The sequence below is a fragment of the Microcaecilia unicolor genome, chromosome 5 (assembly GCF_901765095.1).
Source record: "Microcaecilia unicolor chromosome 5, aMicUni1.1, whole genome shotgun sequence".
In the NCBI taxonomy this organism is placed as follows: domain Eukaryota; kingdom Metazoa; phylum Chordata; class Amphibia; order Gymnophiona; family Siphonopidae; genus Microcaecilia; species Microcaecilia unicolor.
In genome coordinates, this window is record NC_044035.1 from 114,626,123 (window position 1) to 114,651,493 (window position 25,371).

A 25,371-nucleotide genomic window follows, 5' to 3' on the forward strand; every position below is an offset into this window, starting at 1 on the left:
TATACATGTAACTTACAGAATACTGCACGATAGGGATGGAATTTGATATACCGCCTTTCTGTGGTTACAGTCAAAGCAGTTTACATATTATATACAGGTACTTATTTTGTACCTGGGGTGACTTGCCCACAGTCATAAGGAGCTGCAGTGGGAATGAAACTCGGTTCTCAGGTCGCTTCACGAACAATTAGGCTAGTCCTCCACTCATATTCCAATTGCATTTAAGCACCCACAGGTAAACCAGGTCTATGGCTGGTGTAACTGCGGATGCACAAACGTTAGGTGTGCTACTATCAGATTATACTAGTATTCTATGATGACACTCGGATGCCCAGATGTTGTTATAGAACATGCTCCTATTACACTTTATTGGAGCACCTAACTGGAGGCACCCTGTCATAGAATTCCTCCCACAGTGCTGGATTCTGTATAGGTCATGCAAATTTAGACACGAATCAAAGATGTATGTGTAAACTAATTAGCTAATTAGGCACTTAATTGGCAATAATTAGGAGTTATATGCAAATCTGCCCTATGCCATAAACCATAACTTGCACATCTAAATTTCATAACATGCAACTCCATAGGGGTGTGGCCATGGGAGCGAGTCATTCCCAAAATTTAGCTGTGATGTTATAGAATATTGTAATTTTTGTGCTCAACTGACATTAGTTGGGTACTAGATTTTACATCAGACTTTGGCAGGTATAAATACTTGAGCCCAAAGTTAGGAATAAAATGTGCACTAAGCTAGTATTCTATAAAGGTCGTTCCACGCAGAGCGCCCTTTGCAGAATGTAACTCATCCCAGTGCATAACTTTGGATGTCATTTATTGAATTCCCCCCCATAGTGTCTTTCTTCAACTCTGAACCCTTTTTCAGACAAGCATTTACCTGTTGGCACTGGGAGGGACCAATAAAGCTGCTGACCATTTGAATAATAATGTACATTTAAGCCATGAAACCAAATGATCTTCACCAAAAGATAAATATTAGAGTACAGGGAACAAAATTGCACCCTGTATTATTACACAATCTACTGTAAATAAGTAAATATTGAGACCTTATTCCATAAGACAGCCTACATTCTACATTTTTAAAAAAGCCTCTGAAACCACCCTAAAACCCAACCACCAAGATCTAGAATATTCAGCCTTCAAATTGCAGTTAAGAATGGAGTAGAGGATGAAACAAATGACGATCAGCCATAGGGATGAGGTCTTCTCATCTTTATTGAAGGCACCAGTGCATAAGAACACGACATGGGCCGTGTTTCGGTAGACACAGCCACCTGCCTCAGGAGTCTAAAAAGCCATGTAAAACATAATATATAAACATGTAAAAAACATAATAGTAAATTAAAAACCACATGAAAGAGTAGATTATAAAATAATATGAAAATGATATGAAATACATATTGATGAATAAACGTATATACGAATAAAGGCATGTAGGGATATCAATGTCATAACTAATAACAGAAAATAATAGAGAAAGGGAGGCGCAAATGTATACATAAAATACATGTACTTAGGATTGTTAAATCACAATTCTAATTTAAGTTCACTCTCAATAATTAGTTGTACCAGCAAACATATATAATCATCAACAACTGTTGCAAAATAATTTGCAACAGTTGTTGATGATTACATAGGATTGTTAAATAATATAAGACAAGCTTACTAAATATGTCTCTAAAAAGGAAAAGAAAAAACTGTATAAAGTACTATATGAGTTAAAAGTAAAATGATTCATAAAAAAAGAGATCACACTAGAAATGTTGAAAAAAACCCATACCTCTGAGCCTGATGTGGGCTGTGTGTGTGTGTGTGTGTGTTACCCTGAAGCATAGATCTAAATCCTACTGAAAGCTGGTGGGAAAAAGAACATTGCTTATAAAATATATGAGTAGTGTGAATAGTGAGAATAATAATCATAAAAGGACATGAATATTGAATAAAATAGGTATACAAAGAAATTAGTGATAGTAACAGAGTGGGAGATATACCCCTTTGAACCAACAATCGGATCGCATAACCTTGGAATAAACAAAAGCTGATGCAAAGCGAAAAGGGTGGAGAATATCGAAAAGAAAGGGAGAGGAATACAAATGGAGTTGTGAATGATCGAGCTGTGCACAATAAATATTAAAGTGACGATACAAATGAGTGCTATGAATTTAAAAAAAGCTGGTGCAATGTAACACGATAAATGTGCATAGTACAGACGAGTGCTATGAATTTAAAGAGCCGGTGTAATGTGGTGCAAAAAAAGTGTGAATAAATGTACTGTGTGAAATATGCCAGTACAATGGCAGGCACAGACATGTTTATAAATTATATTAAAAAACATTGATAATATGAAAAAAGGCTACTATGAAGAACTACAATATATCTAATGGACAGAAGAAACTGGCCATAGCTGTGAATATGAGTTGCTGTGTCTTTCTGTGCGTAGACGTTTTGCTCCTGCCTTCATAGTGCAACCATAACTGTGATCTAAATGAATCAATAAAGATTGATCTCTATGATGCATATTCAGATGGAGGTCAACAGCCAAAGAGAACAAAATTGTGTCTGGACTATAGTTACAACATAAACTAGAACAAGACTGGTACAGACAATCATGTTCTAATACTTAAAGTGTCTTGATGAAAGAACCCAGCCACACCTCCTAAAGGGAGGCTGGGCACAACCGGGCCGATGGCCTGCGACGGGGGGGAGGGAGGGGGGAGGAGGGTGCAGGGAGGATAGAAAGGTAGAGATAGGCAGGCAAAGGGTTAAAGCAGGGGAGGGGAGGGGCGGAGAGAAAAGAAAAGTTAAAGGAAGGGAAGGAAAGGGGAATTTCCTTTCCATTCGGGACAGCAAGGAGAGAGCAGCGTTCTTACCTTGATCCATTCGGAGAGTGCAGCTGTATTCCTTCTGATCCCCCGTCGCCGCGTGGGTAGACAAGGTCGAGGCAGGCAGGGAGCAGCGCAAGCGTGCCGGGGAAAAACCCGTGGTCGCTCCTCTAGGCGGGCAACGAGTACCGACATCGCGATTCGCAACGTGGTGAGCGAGCAACTATGCCATCACAACGCGCCAAGAAGCAAGGGGCAGTGAGGAAAGCCGCCACGAAGGCAGCATCGCACAAGAAGAGCAAGGCTATCCAGGAGCGAGATGGAGAGGCGAGCCGAGCGATGCCGCGACGGAGCAGTCGATCAGGAACTACGCAGCAGGCGCAGGCAACACAAGCACAACCAGCAACAGACATGGATGCTTTGATGGTCGAGCTCAGAAGGCAGATAGAACAGCATGGCGTGTCCACGGTTACGCAGCAATTGAGGGACATGGGAGTACCGCAGTCGACTGAGGACAGAGCTGATATGGAGCGGGCATCGCAGCTGCAAGATTCCAGGCGGCAGCATACGCAGGCACGGACACCAGCACAGATGGCGGCGATTCAGAATGCCCCGCAAATTCCTGCAGGGGGTAAGTCGCTGGACAGCGCCGTACTACACATGGCACAGAGCCAACACACGGCCTTTTTACAGGTCATTAGAAACGCTGTACAAGATTATGAGGCAGCACTGGTCGTTCCGGCGGCAACAGTGCAGAGTGGACAAGCAGGTGCCCTGGGTGCCACAGAGTCTGGGGCGCGGCAGGGCGGGCACCCAGCGATGGGTAGCGCGCCGAGCGCCGCCGAGTCTGGGGCACAGTCCATAGTCACACATGAAGGGGTAGGCCAAGTATTCAATCCTAGCAGTGACGCTTTATGTGGGGTCTTTACCCTTTCCACTTGTGTTCCCAAGGCTATGAAAGAGAAAATTTGGAGGAATGAGTTCATAGACATTTTTTCTCTGTTGCTACGGGATACCGACGAGGAAAATAGCCTTGGGAAGGACAGCCTTATCCCGCCATGGGAGCGGGAAAGAAAGCAAAGAATTTATAAATCCATTAGCAATTGGTTATCGGCTTTTCACATATTTATGACGGTTATAATTGAGAGGGAGCCAGGAGTGGGGCCATACTTAGTACGATATATGGATACCATTAACAGAGCACATAAGCGCTATGGGGGTTGGGCTTGGCTCAATTACGATATTAAATTTCGTAAGAGTATGGCAGAAAACCCCGCTATCTCATGGAAACACAGGGTATTTGACTTGTGGATGGATGAGATGGCAGTCAATAGACCTTTTGCTCAAGACAAGGGCTTCAATATGGCCGATAGCACAGGGAATCGGCAGGGGCAGTCCTTTCAGGCATTTCCATCAGGGCAGCGCCAATATAGCAGTCAGGCAGGGAAAAGAATATGCAGGCAATTTAATAGTGGGACGTGTACGTGGCATCCCTGTAAATTCAGGCATGCTTGCACAAACTGTGGGGGAGGCCACCCAGCGACATACTGCAGGAGCACAAGAAATAGGAGACAACAGAACTCCCAGTCAGGACACGGGTCAGATGCAAATGGCACCATCCCCCATCAGGCTTGAGGCCATGGAGTGGTGGTTATCACACTACCCGGATAAGGCCAGTGCGCAAGCCATAGCTTCAGGTTTCAGTTCAGGTTACGTAATTCCCTATAGAGGTCCCAAGCCCATGTCCATCACGTGCCCGAAGAATGCAGCCTCCATTAACACGCATTCACAGGTAGCGGAAGAAAAGATAGCTAAAGAATTGTCGCTGGGTAGAATGGCGGGCCCGTTTACGGACCCGCCATTCTCGCCCATGATAATATCTCCAATAGGGATAATTCCGAAAAAAGAGCAGGGAAAGTTCCGCCTGATCCAGAATCTCTCTTATCCGCTAGGCGCCTCTGTCAATGACTATTTGGACCCTGATAGCTGTACGGTTCATTATGCGTCAGTAGATAAAGCTATTCAAATAGTCAGGCAGCGGGGAAGGCAGGCACACTTAGCAAAAGCCGATGTCGAGTCTGCTTTCCGCTTGCTGCCAGTGCATCCAGAGTCCTTCCATTTGCTGGGCTTTACTTTTAAAGGCCGCTTCTACGTTGATAAGTGCATACCGATGGGTTGTTCAATATCTTGCGCGTATTTTGAGCAGTTCAGCTCATTTGTACACTGGGTAATAGAGCAGATAGCCACAGAGGGAGCGGTGGTGCACTACTTGGATGATTTCCTGTTCTGCGGCACGGATGCGCAGGAATGCGCTGCCGTGTTGCAGGTTTTTATGCAGGTGGTGCAGAAATTTGGCATCCCTTTAGCGGCAGATAAGACAGTGGGCCCAGTGCAGGTAATTACATTCCTAGGGATTGAGCTCGACGTTAGGGAACAGTGCTCTAGATTGCCGATAGACAAAATTGTTAAGCTGACGGACGCAGTTAATGCTATGTTGCGGGCCAATAAAGCAACATTGAGGCAGTTTCAGGAGCTTTTAGGGCTATTATGTTTCGCCACAAGGGTGATGCCCATGGGGCGTATATTCGCTAGAAAGCTGGCCTTAGCGACCGCCGGAGTATCACGGCCGTATCATCACATAAGAGTAACAAAAGCCATTAAGCAGGATCTAGAAGTCTGGAGGCGCTTTTTAGTAAATTTCAACGGGATTTCATTTTGGCATGATGCCCCCATCCAAGCAGACGCGTTACAGTTATTCACAGATGCAGCGGGGGGGGGGAAGGTTTCGGCATTTACTTCCAAGGGGCATGGTGTGCGGCGCGATGGCCAGAAGCTTGGGTGGCAGCAGGGACCACTCGCGATATCACATTCTTAGAACTGTTCCCGATAATGGCGGCTTTCCACATTTGGGGACACGAGTTAGCAGACAGGGCGATTATTTTTCATTCCGATAATATGGCGGTAGTGCACGCCATAAATGGCCTGTCCGCGCACACAATCCCTACCATTAATCTGATTCGGGAGATAGTTCTGCAGTGTTTGGTACATAATGTGGCCATAAAAGCAAAACACATTGCGGGTAAGGAGAATGTACTAGCTGACGCTCTCTCTCGTTTCAAGTTCGCCGACTTCAGATCCCGGGCTCCCGGTGCGGAACCGTTCCAGACCCCGATCCCAGACAGTGTTTGGAGTTTTGGACCGCGGACGTCTGGGAATTGATTCTGCAATCCTTGTCAGATGCCACGCGGAGGAGGTACATGGCGGCATTGCGGTCCTATGCTAAGCAGCTGAAAGAGATCGGACGCACTGATTTCTTCACGTCCTCAGCAGTAGTGCAATTTGTCATGGCATCACGCAAACAAGGGCTCAGTAGAACACATGTACTAGTCACACTAGCTAGCATCGCATTCTTTACCAAGGCAATGGGAATAGCTAACCCAACAAAGCATTTCGCAATAACCCAGATGATGAGAGGTTGGCACAGGACAGTAGGGAAGACAGCCGATAGAAGGCAACCAATTTTACATCATCAACATGTTCTATTAGGTTAGAAAGAAATGAAAGATTAGCTATTGATCAGTAGTTCTCTGAGACACTGGGATCTAAACAGGAGTTGTTTTTTCTTTTTAAAGAGAGACTTAATTATGACATGCTTACTACTAATTGAAAATTCTACTTCTGACAGATAGCTTAATAGTTTTTATGAATTGATTAGTTTATGTTTTCAGGGGAAGATTTAATTAGGAGCCCTATGAACTGGCCGGCAAAAATGTTTGTATGTGAGTACCCATTTCCATAAAGTTTATTAAAGCAATTCAAATGAGCTCTTAGCTCATTTAGAGCGCCTTTTACCAAGTTGTGGCAAAAAGGGGCCTGCGCTGGTGTCAGTGTGTGTTTTTCACGCATACCAAGGCCCTTACCACAGCAGGTAAAAGGGAAGTCTCTCTTTCCTGCAGGAAATGGCCATGTGGCGAGTAAAACACTTACTGTGCGGCCATTTCATGGGGGAGCCCTTACCGCCACCCATTGAGGTGGTGGTAAGGGCTCCCGTGCTAACCCAGCGGTAACAGGGCAGCACGGGGCACTGCCCAATTACTGCCGAGTACACTCTGACGCTACAAAAATAAATATGTTTTTGTAGCACTGGATATGATGATGCGCTAGGGATGCGAAGTACCACCAGGCTGCTGTGGTAGCCCGGCGGTACTTCCTGTTTAGCGAGCGGTAAGCCCGTGTTGGGCTTACCGCCGCTTACTAAAAGGGGCCCTTACGTTTTAAGCTAAACTTTTAAAGGAATTTCTCACCTGTCACCACAGCCACAGCATGTTTCTGTGCTCAGAATTGCGGTGGTAAGCCAATAGCCAATGCTCAAAGGAAATGATATTCAAATTACATGCATGCAGATTCAATATGGAATGCTGTGGCTCGTTTAGAACAAATAGTGTATTTAATAAACATGCTATGGATAATTCTATACAAGACTGTAAGTCACACCTTGTCACACAGGAATTTTGTACTAGAGAGGAAATTAGAGACTATGCAACACGACCTGCAGGAGGTTCAACTGAGAGGGGCAACATCTGGATGTGGCATTATTAGCTTGTCTAATAAGATCTGAAAATTATGCAAGGATGCTAAGTTTAAGAGTTGTTAGCTTCCCTAAATCCATGAATATAGCACCAGTGGAATTGTTTTTAAAATATTTAATGGAGATATTGGGGGTCCCTAAGAAAGCTTTACCTCCTACCTCTGGAGTATATTTTGCCTGAAAAGAAGTATCAGAAAATGAGATAGGAAGATCTCTCTGAAGATAGTTTGAAGGTCACACAATTGCTGGAAGACTGTGTTAGATCTACTCTTCTAGTGACTTTTGTTTTGGAACCTGATAAGGACTAGGTGATGAGGCTTTATTTCAGAAACTGTGATACATTGGCTTTGGGTGGGAAGGTACTGTGTGGATACACAGGAAGAGAGAAAGCAGTTTATGTTGATGTGCCCAAAAGCAATAGCTCTGGGCATTCATTTCTTCTTATGTTTCCCTTGTAAAAGTATAATACAATTAGATTCTAATAGATACCTTTGCTATGATCCCAAGCAACTTAGACTGGATGGACCGTTATATATATGTTAATAGACAATCTGTCCAGCTTCCTGTGAGTTACGGGGTGTGTGAGTAATGGGATTTATTACTGTAATGAAGTCAAAAGGATAAATGTATATCTAGGATTGTGATTACATTTGTTTTTTTGTACTGAAATATTGGATATTAGCCTCTTTCCTCTTTGCTGATAGGAAGTTCAGTGCTTTATGTTGTTTGTTTAGGTTATAATGTATATGGTTCTTACTATATTTTTGTGGGCTAGACTTTTTTTCTTAAATGCATGTGTATGCTTATGTAATTTGAAAATGCAACTAAATAATAAAATATATGACCATATGTTTAACTAGGTAATTGTGTATTTGTGGTATCTCTAGGGGGCCCTTTTACTAAGCTGCGTCTGTACGTGCGCCCAATGCACGCCAAAATGGAGTTAATGCACGACGACCGTGTGGCCCTTGTGGTAATTTCATTTTTGACACGTGTCTGGTATGTGCGCCTGAAAAATATATTTTATTTTCTGGCGTGCGTCAGCTAGGCGCACCAAGTGGCATTTGGCGTGCGTAGGTCATTACCGCCCGGTTACTGCGTGAGACTTTACCGCTCGATCAGTGGCTGGTGGTAAGGTCTCAGACCCAAAATGGACATGCGGCAATTTTGATTTTGCTACACATCCATTTTCAGCAAAAATAAAAAAAGGCTTTTTTACAGGTGTGCTGAAAAACGGATTAGCGTGTCCAAAACCCACACCTACACTACCGCAAGCCATTTTTCAGCGCACCTTAGTAACAGGACCCCTAAGCCCTTAACATGCGACTAGCACATGTTAACAGGCTACCACAAAACACATTAAAGCGTTTTGTTATAATATCCCTGTTTGCATGCACTAACCCACGTGTTATTTTTAGAACAACAATACAACAATAAACGTGTTATGCCAGTATTTGATCATGATGGAGTGTAACCTGCATGGAGTGGCGGTGCGGCTCTGGACCCTGCGGGCCTTATCTGCCATTCTATACTTTACTATATCCTAAACAAAATCTCCCTGTGGGCATTTACATATGCTTTGAATCATGCGCAATCATCAACTAATTGTTTGGAACTAGGGTTTAGAGGAGAGTGTGAGGGAGGAACTGAGCTTATCTCTCTGGTATTTAAAACTGCCCCAAATGCTAACAGATGTAGCTAAGTGTATTCTGTGTTATCTACCATGCCATTAACATGCAGTAGAGAACTTTTTTCCTGCTGTAACCGCACAGCAGCCCTCCCAGAAGTTAAGGCAGAGGTTTTGCACTTATCATGCCTGAACGTTTGCAGTTAATATGTCAGATGAAAAAACTTAGCACACCTGTTTTGAGGAAAATGGATTATCACATGATCATCCCTACCCTCTAAATACTGTTTCTCAAACTTTTAGGCCATAGGCTCCTTCTTTTGTTTTCTAAAAAACAGACAAAAAGGTGTACATTTTTTCAAAATTACAGTGCAATGTCCTACAATTAAAGGTATATCAAACCAAATATCTTGCATCCCCTTCATAATGTATTCTGTACCCTCCCAGAACCACTGATCAAAACTACAGTGTTACTAGTCCTATTCTGGAATTACTATTTTCAGAGGCCTTTGGTTGAGGATTGGGCTCTTGGGATGAATGAAAATAGGAAGGAAAGAAAAAAAAAAACAGTACAACAACCTGTATGAGAAAAAAAGTGTGTGTATGGAGGGGAAGGAGGGTGCAGGAGAAAGAGAATGTTACTGAAGACATACCATCATACCATCCACCTGAAGAAGACAGAATGTCCTTGTTGCATTAGTTTGTTTTTTCACTTTTATTACTTACTCATCTCCAATGTAGAGGTTTGGCCAGACTTCATTAACATGGGTATATTTTGCCCCTCCTTGCCAAAAGAGACGCTCCAATTCAAAGGCACCAGGAGTACTGTATCCTGTGTCAGGGTCCACCGTGACTGCTGTGTATGCATTTTTCCTTTTCTTTACAGTTGTAGTTGACATTTCTCAGGCAAGTTCAGAAGTCCACTTTGAAAATGTGGAGTTTAAAATTAGCTTTCAGACTGGAGTACTGCCCTATAGGAAGAAGATGGCAAATACAGTAGGAAAATACAGTAAACAATTTACCTATTTTTTATGCTTGTCTGTGGTTGATAAGGCTGAATGTCTTCATAATATGGAAATACACCTTCGGATTCTATAAAGTTGTGTGCCCAAATTTCTAACTAGCATACAAATTTGGCCACACAAATTATAGAATAGTGCCAGTTAAGTGCCTAACTTAATTGCTAAATTGGGAGCCAATTGGCCTTAAGTAGCAATAATAGCCTTTAAGTGGTGTTGTCTTTCCTGAAAGTGAATCAAAAAACAAGTCAGATTCTAACATCATCAAACAAAAAGAACAATGTCCACACCTACGATGTCCACCACTTTTAATGTCGCTGCTCTTAGTCGGGCACCAAACTTCACTATGACACAATCTGTCAGTTAAATTCCAATTTCTAGCAAATGAAAAAATTATCCTCCAATCCTCCAAACAAGGGTGTACTTTCAAAAGATTCAAATGAGGACAAATGCTTTTGCGCAATGTCTCTGTCCTGTTGGTATACTTCATCACAAAAGGAATAATTTCCTCAGAGGTTTCAGTATTTTTGTACTTCAAAAGCTGATCCCTGTACTCGGATCTCTTCACAGCTTTATGAATCACCTTAGTAGGATAACCTTTGGCACACATTTTTTGCCCAACTGCTCGGCTCACTGATGATATTCATCATCCAATGAACAAATGGGATGATAATGTAAACACTGGGAAAAAGGAATACTAGAAAATGGAATTTAAATGATTGAGGTATAGTGAAGCTTAGCACCCAACTAAAAGCAGTGATATTATAAGTGGTGGACATCATAGGTATGAACATTGTTCTTTTTGTTTGATGATGTTGGAATCCAACTTGTTTTTTGTTCCAATTTCAGGGAAGACTCGTCGTTTGAAGAGTTCTACTTGCACATTGATGGGCGTTATTTATCTTTTACAGTGTCCTTGTGGGTTGCTGTATGTAGGGCAAACTTCATGAAAGTTGAAGATCTGGTTGACGGAGCAGCGACATTGTGTGAAAGCTAGGAAACTTTATGAACCTTTAGTGGAGCATTGTATCGACAAAAATCATGATTTTTACTCTTTCAAATGTACAATATTGGAGCAAGTGATACCTACTGAACATCGTGACAATTACAGACGTCTATTACGTCAAAAGGAACGTTAGATTTTCCATTTTGACACTGTTGTTCCTTGGGGTTTAAAATCGCGACTGAATTGACTGTTTTCTTTTGGTTGGCCATGATTCCACTGGGGTCCTCTTTCTTTCCTGTGATAGGCTCTGAGTATCTGTGTGGGCATGGTTTTTGACGCCAATTTAAATTTTGGTGTCTTTCATTCTGGTCGCCATTTTGATGACTTCATCACACAGTCAGAACAGTGGAAGAATCCCCTGAGGTAGCAGTAGTTTCGTGAAACAGGGAATCTCTGTCGGGAGTTATTGAATTGTGGACTTTTGAAAGAAGGCTATAGTGAAAGGAGAATTTACAAGAACTTTATGCAGCTGAGTGACTTTGAGATTGTTTACTGCAACTTGAACTGCAATTGATAATTCTTTCTGGTCGGCTGCATTGTTGAGCATTATCTCTGACTTTAAAAGATTTATATCATAAACTAATTGGGTCTGCCCAAGTTGATTTTGTTCAGAAGCAGAGTTGATTGAGTTTCTAGTAATTAAAATTGTCCATTATTATACTGTTGCCAAATTTGCTAGCTTTTCTCATTTCTGATAACATATCTTCATCTGTCTGATCATTCTGTAAAAAATAGAAAATCAGGGTTTTTACAGCTGCAGTAAAGATGGCCTTAGCACACGGAAAGACTTTGTAAGGGCATGCTAAGGCCAATTTCTACCGTAGCTTAGTATAAAGACTCCTAAGTTTGTACCTGAGGCAATAGAGGGTTACGTGGGTTTCTCAAGCTTACAAGGAGGTACAGTGAGATTTGAGCCCATTTCCCTAGTTCTTAGTCTGCTGCTCTAACCATTAGGCTAGTCCTCTGTTTATACAGTGGGGGAAATAAGTATTTGATCCCTTGCTGATTTTGTAAGTTTGCCCACTGACAAAGACATGAGCAGCCCATAATTGAAGGGTAGGTTATTGGTAACAGTGAGAGATAGCACATCACAAATTAAATCCGGAAAATCACATTGTGGAAAGTATATGAATTTATTTGCATTCTGCAGAGGGAAATAAGTATTTGATCCCCCACCAACCAGTAAGAGATCTGGCCCCTACAGACCAGGTAGATGCTCCAAATCAACTCGTTACCTGCATGACAGACAGCTGTCGGCAATGGTCACCTGTATGAAAGACACCTGTCCACAGACTCAGTGAATCAGTCAGACTCTAACCTCTACAAAATGGCCAAGAGCAAGGAGCTGTCTAAGGATGTCAGGGACAAGATCATACACCTGCACAAGGCTGGAATGGGCTACAAAACCATCAGTAAGACGCTGGGCGAGAAGGAGACAACTGTTGGTGCCATAGTAAGAAAATGGAAGAAGTACAAAATGACTGTCAATTGACAAAGATCTGGGGCTCCACGCAAAATCTCACCTCGTGGGGTATCCTTGATCATGAGGAAGGTTAGAAATCAGCCTACAACTACAAGGGGGGAACTTGTCAATGATCTCAAGGCAGCTGGGACCACTGTCACCACGAAAACCATTGGTAACACATTACGACATAACGGATTGCAATCCTGCAGTGCCCGCAAGGTCCCCCTGCTCCGGAAGGCACATGTGACGGCCCGTCTGAAGTTTGCCAGTGAACACCTGGATGATGCCGAGAGTGATTGGGAGAAGGTGCTGTGGTCAGATGAGACAAAAATTGAGCTCTTTGGCATGAACTCAACTCGCCGTGTTTGGAGGAAGAGAAATGCTGCCTATGACCCAAAGAACACCGTCCCCACTGTCAAGCATGGAGGTGGAAATGTTATGTTTTGGGGGTGTTTCTCTGCTAAGGGCACAGGACTACTTCACCGCATCAATGGGAGAATGGATGGGGCCATGTACCGTACAATTCTGAGTGACAACCTCCTTCCCTCCGCCAGGGCCTTAAAAATGGGTCGTGGCTGGGTCTTCCAGCACGACAATGACCCAAAACATACAGCCAAGGCAACAAAGGAGTGGCTCAGGAAGAAGCACATTAGGGTCATGGAGTGGCCTAGCCAGTCACCAGACCTTAATCCCATTGAAAACTTATGGAGGGAGCTGAAGCTGCGAGTTGCCAAGCGACAGCCCAGAACTCTTAATGATTTAGAGATGATCTGCAAAGAGGAGTGGACCAAAATTCCTCCTGACATGTGTGCAAACCTCATCATCAACTACAGAAGACGTCTGACCGCTGTGCTTGCCAACAAGGGTTTTGCCACCAAGTATTAGGTCTTGTTTGCCAGAGGGATCAAATACTTATTTCCCTCTGCAGAATGCAAATAAATTCATATACTTTCTACAATGTGATTTTCCGGATTTAATTTGTGATGTGCTATCTCTCACTGTTACCAATAACCTACCCTTCAATTATGGGCTGCTCATGTCTTTGTCAGTGGGCAAACTTACAAAATCAGCAAGGGATCAAATACTTATTTCCCCCACTGTATATCTAGGTTATGTGCTTTACTGTAACCTATCTACAAGGCTGTTTTATCTCTCTCTGGTGTACTTCAGCTTTTTTTTATATGTAAAAATACCTATTAAGGAATCTTTATACACTGGAAATATGGCTGGCTAAATCAATCTCCAGTGCCCATCTGTTCAAAAATTAGAAATGATGACATCATTCACTGGAAGCAAAGGTCTCTAGTGACTATAATTAGGAATATAATTAGTTTGATTATGGACGCACATCACTAGCTTTCTCTCATGTTGTACTATTTTGCCAGAATTGCTGAATGGAGTTTGAAAAGCAGTAAATTAAAAAAAAAAATCATGATACCCAAGAAATGTGTAAGGAAATATTTTTCAGAAAGCAATCAAAGAGAGGGTCCAAAAGTACACAGAATCAAGCAGCACAAAAAAGCACAAAAGGGCCTCAAGAACTGGAGGAATGGTACAATCTTTTATTATAAAAGACCCGACACGGGCCGTGTTTCGGCGCTCAACCTTTTTTGGTGGTTTTTTAGAAGACCGGTGACAGCGATTGAAAGGATTCTGGTACAGTAGGCTAGAACACTTGTCAAGACCTATAGCAATGTGACCCCTGAGGCAGGTGCGGTTTAGCGCCGAAACATGGCCCGTGTTGGGTCTTTTATAATAAAAGATTGTACCATTGCTCCAGTTCTTGAGGCCCTTTTGTGCTTTTTTTTGTGCTGCAGGAAATATTTTTCACCATGAAATGTATTGTACCACGAAAAAGTGCCTCTTATTTCACTTGTTCCAAACATGCCCCTTTCAGTGGTAAGCAACACAAGACACAGAAATATGTGAATCTGAATCACAGGTGAAGAGCCAGAAGTTTGTTGGCATGTAAAATGATGATAACATAAAAAAGGAACACTTGACCGCAATGATTGATCCTAGAATGTACAAATATGGCTTCCATTTTTAGGTTCTTATAAACTATGAATTAGAGAGTTGCACAGGGACAGAAATTTCACCTGTCCCCACTCGTCCCCATGTGCTAAAATAATCCAACTTGTGGTAAAATAACTCCTCTTAACAGTAGCCCATGTTGATAACTTCCCCTCTCAGTGATTATGGGAATTTCAATACTATTAACCATATCTGTTAATTTTTTTGTGCTATTATAATTGCCATCGTGGTTATGCTCAGCTTCTCAAATATTTCTTAGCTTTATAATACAATGGTCAGCACAATAATGAAGCTATGATAAGGTCTGTCAGATACACGTACCCACCTCCTCATTGACTGAATCATTCAATGAGCCAAGCATATAGTAGGGGGGTTTATGTAATCCTCATTAATCCTGTTTTTTGCAATATACTTTATTCTCAGCATATTTCTCAACACTTTTTTTTATATTATATTATATGTTTTTTGTAAAAAGATTTCTTTGGAAGAGCCTAAGCTTTTCTTTCTTCCTTATTTTTATAATATTTATATCATTGTATTTCAATCAGAAGAGTACTTAGCTTTGAGCTTAGGTCGGGGTATACACAGTGGAGACCAGTTGTCACCAACATAGATCCATGTTTTGCATTTAGCTGTTTTCAAGGTAGTGTCCAGAGATTTTTTTCAAAGCGGTTAATTGTGCCTTCTGAGCAGGGCCGTGCTAACACAGTAAGCAAGGTAAGCAGAGCAGGGGGGCGCCGACCTCTGGAGGGCGCCTACCATTTCCTGAGGTCAGGTCACTTGCAAAACGTTTTACCTGGTTTTACCTCAAGCTGTGAGCAGGGGGGCGCCGACCTCTGGAGGGCGCCTACCGTTTCCTGAGGTCAGGTCACTTGCAAAACGTTTTACCTGGTTTTACCTGAAGCTGTGATTCTCCTCTCTCCCTTGCACTCCCCTCTTCGGCCATAGTGCTCACTGAGGCAGGCAGGCTGGCTCTGCTGCTGAAGTTGTTTGAAATAATACAGCAAGTACTATTTATGTGGTTGGTGTGGGATGAACTCCTCATTCAGGGTGAGCTTGAACAACATTCAAATTAAAGAGAACAGCCAGGTTTGGAGGGAGGTGTGCAAGTGAGACTGGGGAGAAATAAAAACTAAATAGTGTAATTGTTAAAATCTGTAAGTGGTTCAAAGTTTTTTTTTTTCCTCTGAGCTTGTACACCTAGAGGAGAGCATGACTGCAATGATGATTGCATAATTGTCAGGTAACCCGAAGCTACAGCTAAAAGCCATTTCATTGGCTAATGGTTCCAACAGTAGTTTCAGAGGAAGTTTAGCTGATGTGTAGCGTAGAAGAGCTGGTAAGTGAAAATCTGATTGTTTTTTTTTGGTGTTTGCTTTTATATAAAAGATTCTCCTTGGATAGGAAGAGTCTGTGATATGTGAAAATATATTTTGCTTTAATGAAATTGCTAAACTTTAGAGTCAGAGACTTATCAATGATCAGAAAAAGAAAGTCACCAGACAACAAAGGTAGAGAAAAATCATTTTATTTTCATTTTAGTGTTTGGAATATGTCCACTTTGAGAATTTACATCTGCTATCTTATTTTGCAATGTATAGCAATTTGTTTCTAAGAATATTGCTGACAATTCCTGTCAGTGTAGCAAGTGGTGAGCGATCATTTTCACGGTTAAAAATCATAAAAAACTAGTAAAAAATGCCCATTTCAAAAGGGAAGGAAACGGGCGCTAGCAAGGCCATCCCCCACCCTCCCTCCCTCACTGTTCCAGACTCTGCCATCCCTCCGTTTTCATCCCCCCCTTTCCGTGACCCAGTCGACCCCCCTTCTCAGCGAAAACCGTCCCCCACCGCCGTCCAGTACCTGTGCTGATGGGGGACCCAACCCCCGTCATCCGAAGTCCTGTGCTGGTCTTCGAGGCGTTGCTTCTTCAATGATTTTGTGTCCAAGTTGCTCTGCGTGCATCTGACATCAGACGCATGCAGAGGAACTTGAACCGAAGATCATTGAAGAAGCAACGGCGCGAAGGCCAGCACAGGACTTCGGCTGATGGGGGTTGGGGTCCCCCATCAGCACAGGTACTGGACGGCGGCGGGGGACAGTTTTCGCCGAGAAGGGGGGTCGACTGGGTCGTGGAAGGGGAGTGCAGTGGGCTGTAACACAGGGGGAGGAGTAGGGAAACATACTCCTCCCCTTGCTTTGGTATCAGCTGTCACTGACGTCAGTGCGTGCCTGTCTAGCAGACCACGTCCGAGGGAGGCACGGTCCCAGGCACATCCTGTTGGAGGTGAGAATTATTATATAGGATTATTTGCGATCAAGTATTTTGCAAGAAAGGCTTGTAAGCCTTGCCATGATTGCTATTGAGAATGATATATGTGCCCAGTTAGATATCAAAGATTTAATTACTAATTTCGTGAACATGAAAGCACGATAAGCTAAGTGGTTGTAAACCCTCTACTTGTTCAGCAATCCCACAAAGATGCACTCCATCTTTCAGCTCCTATTTCCTTTGCATCTTGTGCCACACGGGTGGGGGGGGGGGGCAACTGCTAGTCTGCAGGGGGGCACCAGAGACCCTAGGCACGGCCCTGCTTCTGAGAATTTTGTAAAATAAAATAGTTTTTAAAAATTACAGTTGTCCAAGGATCAAGGTGGGGTATACTTCCCACATTTTGAGTCTTTTTTTACTAAACCACGCTAGCGATTCCCACACGGAAAATGCAACACAACCCATTAAAATGAATGTGCTGCAGCGCATTTGCCACACTGAGAATCGCTAGCACAGTTTAGGAAAAGATGCCTTTTATGAATTATCATGCAGCCATTTGCTCGAGTAAATAATGAGGTGGTTCCAACCAGATGGGGATGAACAGATTCCAAGTTGTTTATGTCCAGAAAAAAAACTTTTTCACCTACTCAAATTGTGTTCCCCCCCCCCCCCCCCTCCTTTGTAAGTCCTCCTACAAGTTAGTTAGATCATTCCCAGTTTTATGGGACACAAGTCAGCCCTTTCGGTTGTTGGTGCCTAATAAATGGACTTGTTCACATTTGGCTCCTTTGTAATGCAATTCTCACTGTACTATCCACAATAAACCTGTGTACTGGGCAAGATGGATAGCCAAGGGGATTCTGGGGTAGATTCAAGAAAGAGTGCCAAAATGTAGGCACCGGGATGATGCACACTAAGCATGAATTCTATAATGGCAGTTCAGCACGGACTTGCCGTTATAGAATATTAGCTTAAGTCCGCAGTTTCACGTCTAATTTTAGGTGCGAGCACCTAACTCCTTGGTACACTCCTGACCCACCCATGCCCTCCTGGAGTGGAAGAGTAGCCCAGTGGTTAGTGCAGCAGACTTTGATCCTGGGGAACTGAGTTTGATTCCCACTGCAGCTCCTTGTGACTCTGGGCAAGTCACTTAACCCTCCATTGCCCCAGGTACAAATAAGTACCTGTATATAATATGTAAACCACTTTGAATGTAGTTGGAAAAACCACAGAAAGGCAGTATATTAAGTCCCATTCTCTTTCCCTCCTAGAAGTTGTGCACAATGGAATCTGTGTGCTCAACTTCTAGAATAGCAACTAAGGGCAGTTGCATGCACAAATACTAATTGATGGCAATTAGCACCAATTAGCATCAATTTAAGCCAATGATTGGCTGTTAACTCCAATTAGCAGCTGATTAACTGAAGTTGCATGTTCAATGGCCCTTATTCTATCATTTGTGCATGCACATTTGCATGCTAGGCATAAATTTGGATGCACAAGTTTATAGAATCTGGGGTCTGTGTGTTGGGGGACGTAATTTCAGTTGATAAATTTATTTCTCTCTGATGTGATGGCTAAATGTGGTATCTCATCCACAAATTATTTCAAATTCTTGCAACTGAAACATTGTGTGGCTGTATATCAGTCAGTTTCATTGTTTAACCCACAAGAGCCAGACTTGGTGAAAATGTCATTGGGACCTAGCGCAGAACGTTTCTGCAGTGTACTCATTTCTCTGGTCCAGTGTCAAACATAACTGAGGAGCTGTGGGTGGGCTTAAAAAAGTATCAGAGCAAGACATGGCTCAGACTATTTCGAAACCTCAGTGGAACACATTCTGGTTGAAATCAAATCGTGCTTTAGCATCTGTCTTGATTTTACAGTCCCTGTGATTTTGATCACATTGGACCCAATGGACAACTGATAATCTGGGAAGGCTCATGGGAATGGTATGAATCCCTACTGGAGGGGCAAAACTGCTATGGCAATATTAAAGCATATGGGGCCAGATTCTATATAGCACGCCTAGCATTGTGCGCTGAAATCTGAGCATATTCCATAACAACATGTGTAACTTAATTGGCTTAACAAGCTAATCAGTGTTGTTAACAGCACCTAACAAGCAATAATGAGCATTAGTTGGCAATAATTAGAATTTACACGCACAACTCACTAAGGGGTTCTTTTACTAAGGTGCGCTGAAAAGTGGGCTGTGCTAGTGTAGGGGCGTGTTTTGGGCAAACGCAGATCCATTTTTCAGCACGCCTGTAAAAAAGGCCTTTTTAAAATTTTCGCCAAAAATGGACGTGCGGCAAAATAAAATTGGCGTGCATTCATTTTGGGTCAGAGACCTTAGCGGTAAGGTCTCACGCAGTAACCGTGCGGTAACCATCATATGCGTAGAATGATGATTACCACCCGGTTTCCACCACGCGTGGAAAAAATGAAATTATACCACCCAGGCCACACGGTAGCTGGGTGGTAACTCCAAATTGATGCACATAGGACACGCGTACGTGCCTATGCGTCTTAGTAAAAGGGCCCCCACGAGTACTCTGTAATGGACTGCACTAAATTCTAATGTGTGCAGTTCAAAGGGGTGTGGTCATGAGCGGAGAAATGGGTGTTTTGTGGGCATTCCAAAATTTACACTTATTGTTATAGAATAGGGCCCAGTGCATATAAATCTAAACACGGGGATTTACACCATGTTTTTGTTGGTGTAAATGGAGACACCTAGTTTTAGGCATTGGGATATCAACTAAGTGTATTCTATGTACTGCGGCTAAATCTTATAGAATACGCTTAGGCAGAAATGTCTTCTGTGCAGATTCTTTAAGTGCAATATATAGAATCTGACCCATGTTGTATACTTTTCCCACACCCAACTTGCTTTAGAATTCAGTTTGGAGTAGAATGTGTGTTTTTGTTATCCTTGAAAAATGTTTCTCTATTATATTTAATACTTATATTGTCATCTGCTGTTCTAGCTTTAACTCTGGGTAAAGAACTGAGAAGAATGTTTGATATTTTAATTCACTTGCTATGAAAGTTGTACTTCTTAACTGGAAGGTTAGTACCTCTTTAAATATTGGTAGAGTCTTGTATGTGTCACTATCAAATGTGAAATTCTAGGTAGAAAATCTGATTCAGTAGGAAAACTTAAAACAGACAAGGGCACCTAAGGAATAGTTTATCACAGGATGAATGATCTTGGCAGTTCCACTGTATGAATGAGATATTTCTTATGAGAGCTTCTATATTTTACTTAGGCGTTACATCATGAGCATCCTTTCCGTTGTATAGATTTGCTGTTTATGTTGGAACAGATAAAATGGATTATTCCCCCGGATTCTATATAGTGCACCTAGAGATCCATGCCAAAATCCAGTAGTATTCTATAACGAATTGGCTTAACAAGCTAATTAGCGTTGATAATGGCACGTAATAATATTGAGCACTAATTGGCAATAATTAGAATTTACGTGCACAACTCGCTAAACATATTCTGTAATGCAGTGTGCCTAACTTCTAACGTGCACATGCAAAAAGGGGTGTGGTTACGGGTAGGGAAATGGGCATTTTGGGGGTATTGTGAAATTTGTGCGTGTAGTTATAGAATATGGCCCTCTGCATCTAAATCTACACACTGGGATTTACGCCACCTTTTCGTTGGTATAAATGGAGTTTTAGGCACTGGGATATCAAATAAGGATATTCTATATACCGTGCCTAAATCTAGGTGCTGCTTATAGAATAAGCTTAGTTGGAAATGTTTATCTGTGCGGATATTTTAGACGCCATATATAGAATTTTCCCCTATATGTTTACTGATCTGTATAAAAATTCAATAAAGAGAGCTGAATTACAAAAAAACAAAAATTAGTCAAAGTAGTTTGTCATCTCAAGATGCTGGAACAAAACAGATCAGTTCTGCCAAGAAGGAAATTCAATGATTTAAAAAGGGCCCAGCTGAGAACTGGGGGGTCCTTTTACTAAGGTGTGCTGAAAAATGTCCTGCGGTAGTGTAGGTGTGGGTTTTGGGTGCACGCAGAATCATTTTTCAGTGCACCTATAAAAAAGGCCTTTTTAAAATTTTTGCCGAAAATGGACGTGTGGCAAAATGAAAATTGTTACGCATCCATTTTGGGTCTGAGACCTTATTGCCAGCCATTGACCTAGCAGTAAAGTTTCAAGCGGTAACCGGGTGGTAATGACCTGCACGCGCCAAATGCTACTTGGCGCGCGTCTGATATACGTGGTAGAAAATAACTATTATTTTTCATCCGTGCGTATCAGACGCACGGCAAAAATGAAATTACTGCAAGAGCCATGCAGTAACTCCATTTTGGATTGCGTTGGGCGCGCTTAGACACTCATGCGACTTAGTAAAAGGACCCCTGGGTTGGTAAAAATGAAGTCAATTTTATTTGTGTAGAGTAGTAATTAATTCAGCTGAGCTGTTGTGCATAAATTTAAGTGTCTTTTCACTAAGTACGCTGTTAAGCAGGTCTTTCCTGTGTGCTAAGCCCATTTCTAATGTGGCCACAATTTTCTACTCGTTTCATTTCTGGCTGCGTATTAATGTTGCTTTTAACGTACATTCTTTAAAAAAATGCAGAAGCCCTTATTGCCTCCTATATAGGATGGGCTATGGGCTAACCACTTAGCGTGTGGTAATGTCACTAAGCTAGCTGTAAAGCGTCTGTTCATGCTTTCAAAAAATACTAGGACTAGGGGGCATGCGATGAAGCTACAATGTAGTACATTTAAAACGAATCAGAGAAAATTTTTCTTCACTCAACGTGTAATTAAACTCTGGAATTCGTTGCCAGAGAATATGGTAAAGGCAGTTAGCTTAGCGGAGTTTTAGAAAGATTTGGACGGCTTCCTAAAGGAAAAGTCCTTACACAATTAATAAATGGACTTTGGGAAAATCCACTATTTCTGGGATAAGCAGTATAAAATGTTTTGTACATTTTGGGATCTTGCCGGGTATTTGTGACCTGGATTGGCCACTGTTGGAAACAGGATGCTGGGCTCGATGGACCTTTGGGCTTTCCCAGTATGGCAATACTTATGTACTTATGTACTTATGTAATGCTTCCACGCCCATTCTTCACCCAATCTCTGCCTCTGACATGGCTCCTGCCAAGAACAGTTAAAAAAAAAAATAACGTGTGCTTACCATGTACAGATAGTAAACAGTTCAGTGTGTCCTGTTTTAGGTCTTTTTTTGCTGAATTAGGAAAAAAAACAAAACAAATTAAAAGCATGGTTGATCCAGCAGGCATTTTTATTGTAATGAGATGATATAAGAAATTATAGCATGACTGTTTAAAAATGCATTTTTAATGTGATGGGACAGATAATTATGTAAGTGAAAAGACAGGCTTTGAATGTAGAACAAATTATATGGCAGGAAAAGAAATGTAGTATGATGATTGAAGTGGATTTATGACTTTATATTCTGGGGACTATGTACCTGTATGTGATTTGTTACCCAGTCAGTATGGTAGATGACACGGCTTATAATTTTTTAAATAAATAAAATAGTCTGTGAAGGTGGATTTTTTGAATATTTAACTTGGTAAGGATGGTTCTATATTTGCATGGCTAGTGGATATTGGAGGTATTACTGGGATTTACGTTTACTATTTTATTATTTGATTTGATTTTATAACATATTTTATGCATTTTCATTGATGCAGTTGTTACTAGTTTATTTATTATTATATTTTACCTTGATGTTTCATATCGCAATATTTATTTTGTTGTTCCCAGCCTTATACCCTCAGGGGTGTAGACAGGATATGAATGACTGTTTTATGAAAAGCAAATTGATATTTGTTTGATATTGTTCTGCAGTTGTTGCAGAAGAAATGTTACATTAATTTTCCATTTGCTGTAACAAAATATGGGGCCCTTTTATTAAAGTGAAGTAAGCAGTTAATGAACAAATTAACATGTGAAAAGGACAAGCATGCTAACTACTGCCACACTGGCATGATAGTGCATGCAAATTCTCACATTAACTGCATGTTGGGTTAGGGGGTGGGAAATAGGCAGGTCATGGGTGGAGAATGGGCATGGACTGCATATTTGTACAGTTAGCTCAGGTGACCTACTGCATCCTCATGAGGAAGCAGAAAGTGCATCTGTGCTAACTGCAACCAGGTTTAATGCACAGTAATGAACAGAGGGCATGATGGACAAGCCCCTATCAATTACCTTGCTGTTATGGCGCCATAAATGCAAAAACAGTGCAATTTAGTAAAGGACTCCTATGTACTTATTTCCTAGCACATGAGAGTTGTGTGTAATATGAAAGCCAACAGAAAGTAAATGTACATAGCCTGATAATTAAAACAGGGGTATAGCAAGACACCCAATTTTGGGCAGGCCTGAGCTCAAATTGGATGGGCATGAGAACCCTACCCATAGCCGCTGAGGGGGGGGGGGGGGCAAGGGGGAAAAATTCCCCGGGCCCGGGCCTCCAAGGGGAGCCCAGCACCGCAGTCCCACCCGCCCTCCGTTGTCGACCGTCTGCCACCGGACCGGGCCCCCTGCATTGAAATCACAGCACCTCTCACCTCTGTGTGAAAGCACTGCAGGCAGCAGGGCAGCAGATCGCCTCCCTTCAGGCCTAATTCCCTCCCTGTGTCCCGCCCTTGTCCGATGTAACTTCCGCGAGGGCGGGACACAAGGAGGGAAGGAGGGCCAAAGGAAGGCGATCTGTTGTCCTGCTGCCTGCAGCGCTTTCACACGGAGGTGAGAGGCACTGTGATTTCAATGCAGGGGGCCCGGCCTGGTGGCGGACATGGGGGGGGGAGTGGCGGTGACCTCGGGGGGAGTGGAGGGGGAGCGGCGGCGACCTCGGGGGGGGGGGGGGGCCCGGGGGCAGCCTTGCCCCAGGCCCAGCCCAGTCTCTCGGCGGTCCTGACCCTACCTGGGATATCTCCCTCCCCTTCACCAGGCGATCGGGGGTCTCTTCACTCCCTTAACCCCCCAGTACCTTTTAAGTCCTTTAGTTCTTTCCCAGCAGTGAGCAGTGGCTCATACTCGCTGCTCACACTGGCCCCAAGCCTTCCTTCTGAAGTAGCTTCCTAGTCCCATGAACAGGAAGTCGCATCAGAGGGAAGGCTCAGGGCCAGCATGAGCAGCATGTATGAGTCACTGCTTGCTGCCAGCGAAGAACTGAAGGTTTTAAAAGGATCCTGGAGGGGGTTGAGGGATTGGAATTAAGAAACCCCCAATCACCTGGAGGAGGGGAGAGTATTGAGAGTCTTCAGCTGGCAGGGTTTGGGGATCCCCAGCAGCCACATCACAGCAGTGCTGCTGCTGGATGGGCCTGAGCTACAAGTGGTGGGCCTGTGCCCACTCATAACTATGCCACTGAATTAAAAGGACTTATCTGGTAGCATTATCCAGTGATTTTCAGTGGCACTGTCTGGATAATGCCACTGAACATTATTGCTGACTGCCATGGCATTATCGTAGTGCCGGGGTAAAGCATAGGTAGTCCTGAGAATCTGAATAGTGGCATTATTCAGTCCATCGTGCAGATAACTTATCAGGGAAAAGCTGTTCTAAGTTATCCAGATAGTGGAATGAGTATCACTGCTCTCCGGATAAAGCTGACAGTCACCGCTCCATCAAAATATCCTGCACGGCTCATTATCCAGATAGTAGTGGTGAAGATCTGGATTTTTTTTTTAACTGCTGCAGCCAGTTTTAAAAAAAAATGTTGACCATGGTGACTGAATGTTGGCCTGTTTTTACTTGCATTATTCAGATGAAAAATTTACAATTTAATCATTCGAACCTCCAAGACAGACCTCTATGGTGGGGTTATTTATGTAAACCTTACCAAAGGATCATTAGCAAATATTGTTTATTTTAAAATAACATTCTTCCTTAGCCTAGTCATTGTGATAAGGGGAGACTGCCAGTGATTTCCCTCCTGTGTGTTCAATGATAAAGGTAGATAGAGGTTTACATTCAGGAATTGAAACATTTAAAGAATATTTTTTTTATTTTATTTACATTTAAAGAATATTTACTTTTCTCAAATGCTGCTTTAAAAGTGCTTTTCTCTGAGATTTGAGGCTTTTCCTGTGAGGTGAACCTCTGTTCACTCCCTGCCAGTGGTCCTGAGTCCCTATGTGAGCTGTGTGCTGATAGGCCGAAAAGGGCCTCCAAAACAGTGCTCAATTTCTTGTACCATTTCCTCCCACCAACGATGATGCTCAAAATAGCCTCCCCACTAGCAATGATTCTTGTACTCTCCCTCTTCAGTGATGAATGAGGCTTGTATACAGTCCCCCATCAATGACACTTCTCTCACACACACTCTCCTCCCAGTGATGGATGATTCTCAGTCATTCTCCCCCATTAGTGATGGATGATTCTTGCTTATTCTCTCCCCTGCTAGTGATGGATATTCATACACACTATCCCCTACCAGAGATGAATAATTTTCTCTCTCTCCCTCCCTTTCCAGTAATGTTTCTCATA

The 25,371-nt window shown here is 42.6% G+C and overlaps 1 protein-coding gene across 1 annotated transcript in view; it reads right to left on the reverse strand.

Annotated features, from left to right (window-relative positions):
* The window catches only part of LOC115471273, an 87,791-nt gene that overhangs the window by 13,917 nt on the left and 48,503 nt on the right, over positions 1 to 25,371 (reverse strand). The window contains exon 6 of the mRNA XM_030204975.1: positions 9,782 to 9,956. Within this exon, the coding sequence (XP_030060835.1) occupies positions 9,782 to 9,956 (175 nt within the window). The remainder of the gene's footprint in view (positions 1 to 9,781; positions 9,957 to 25,371) is intronic.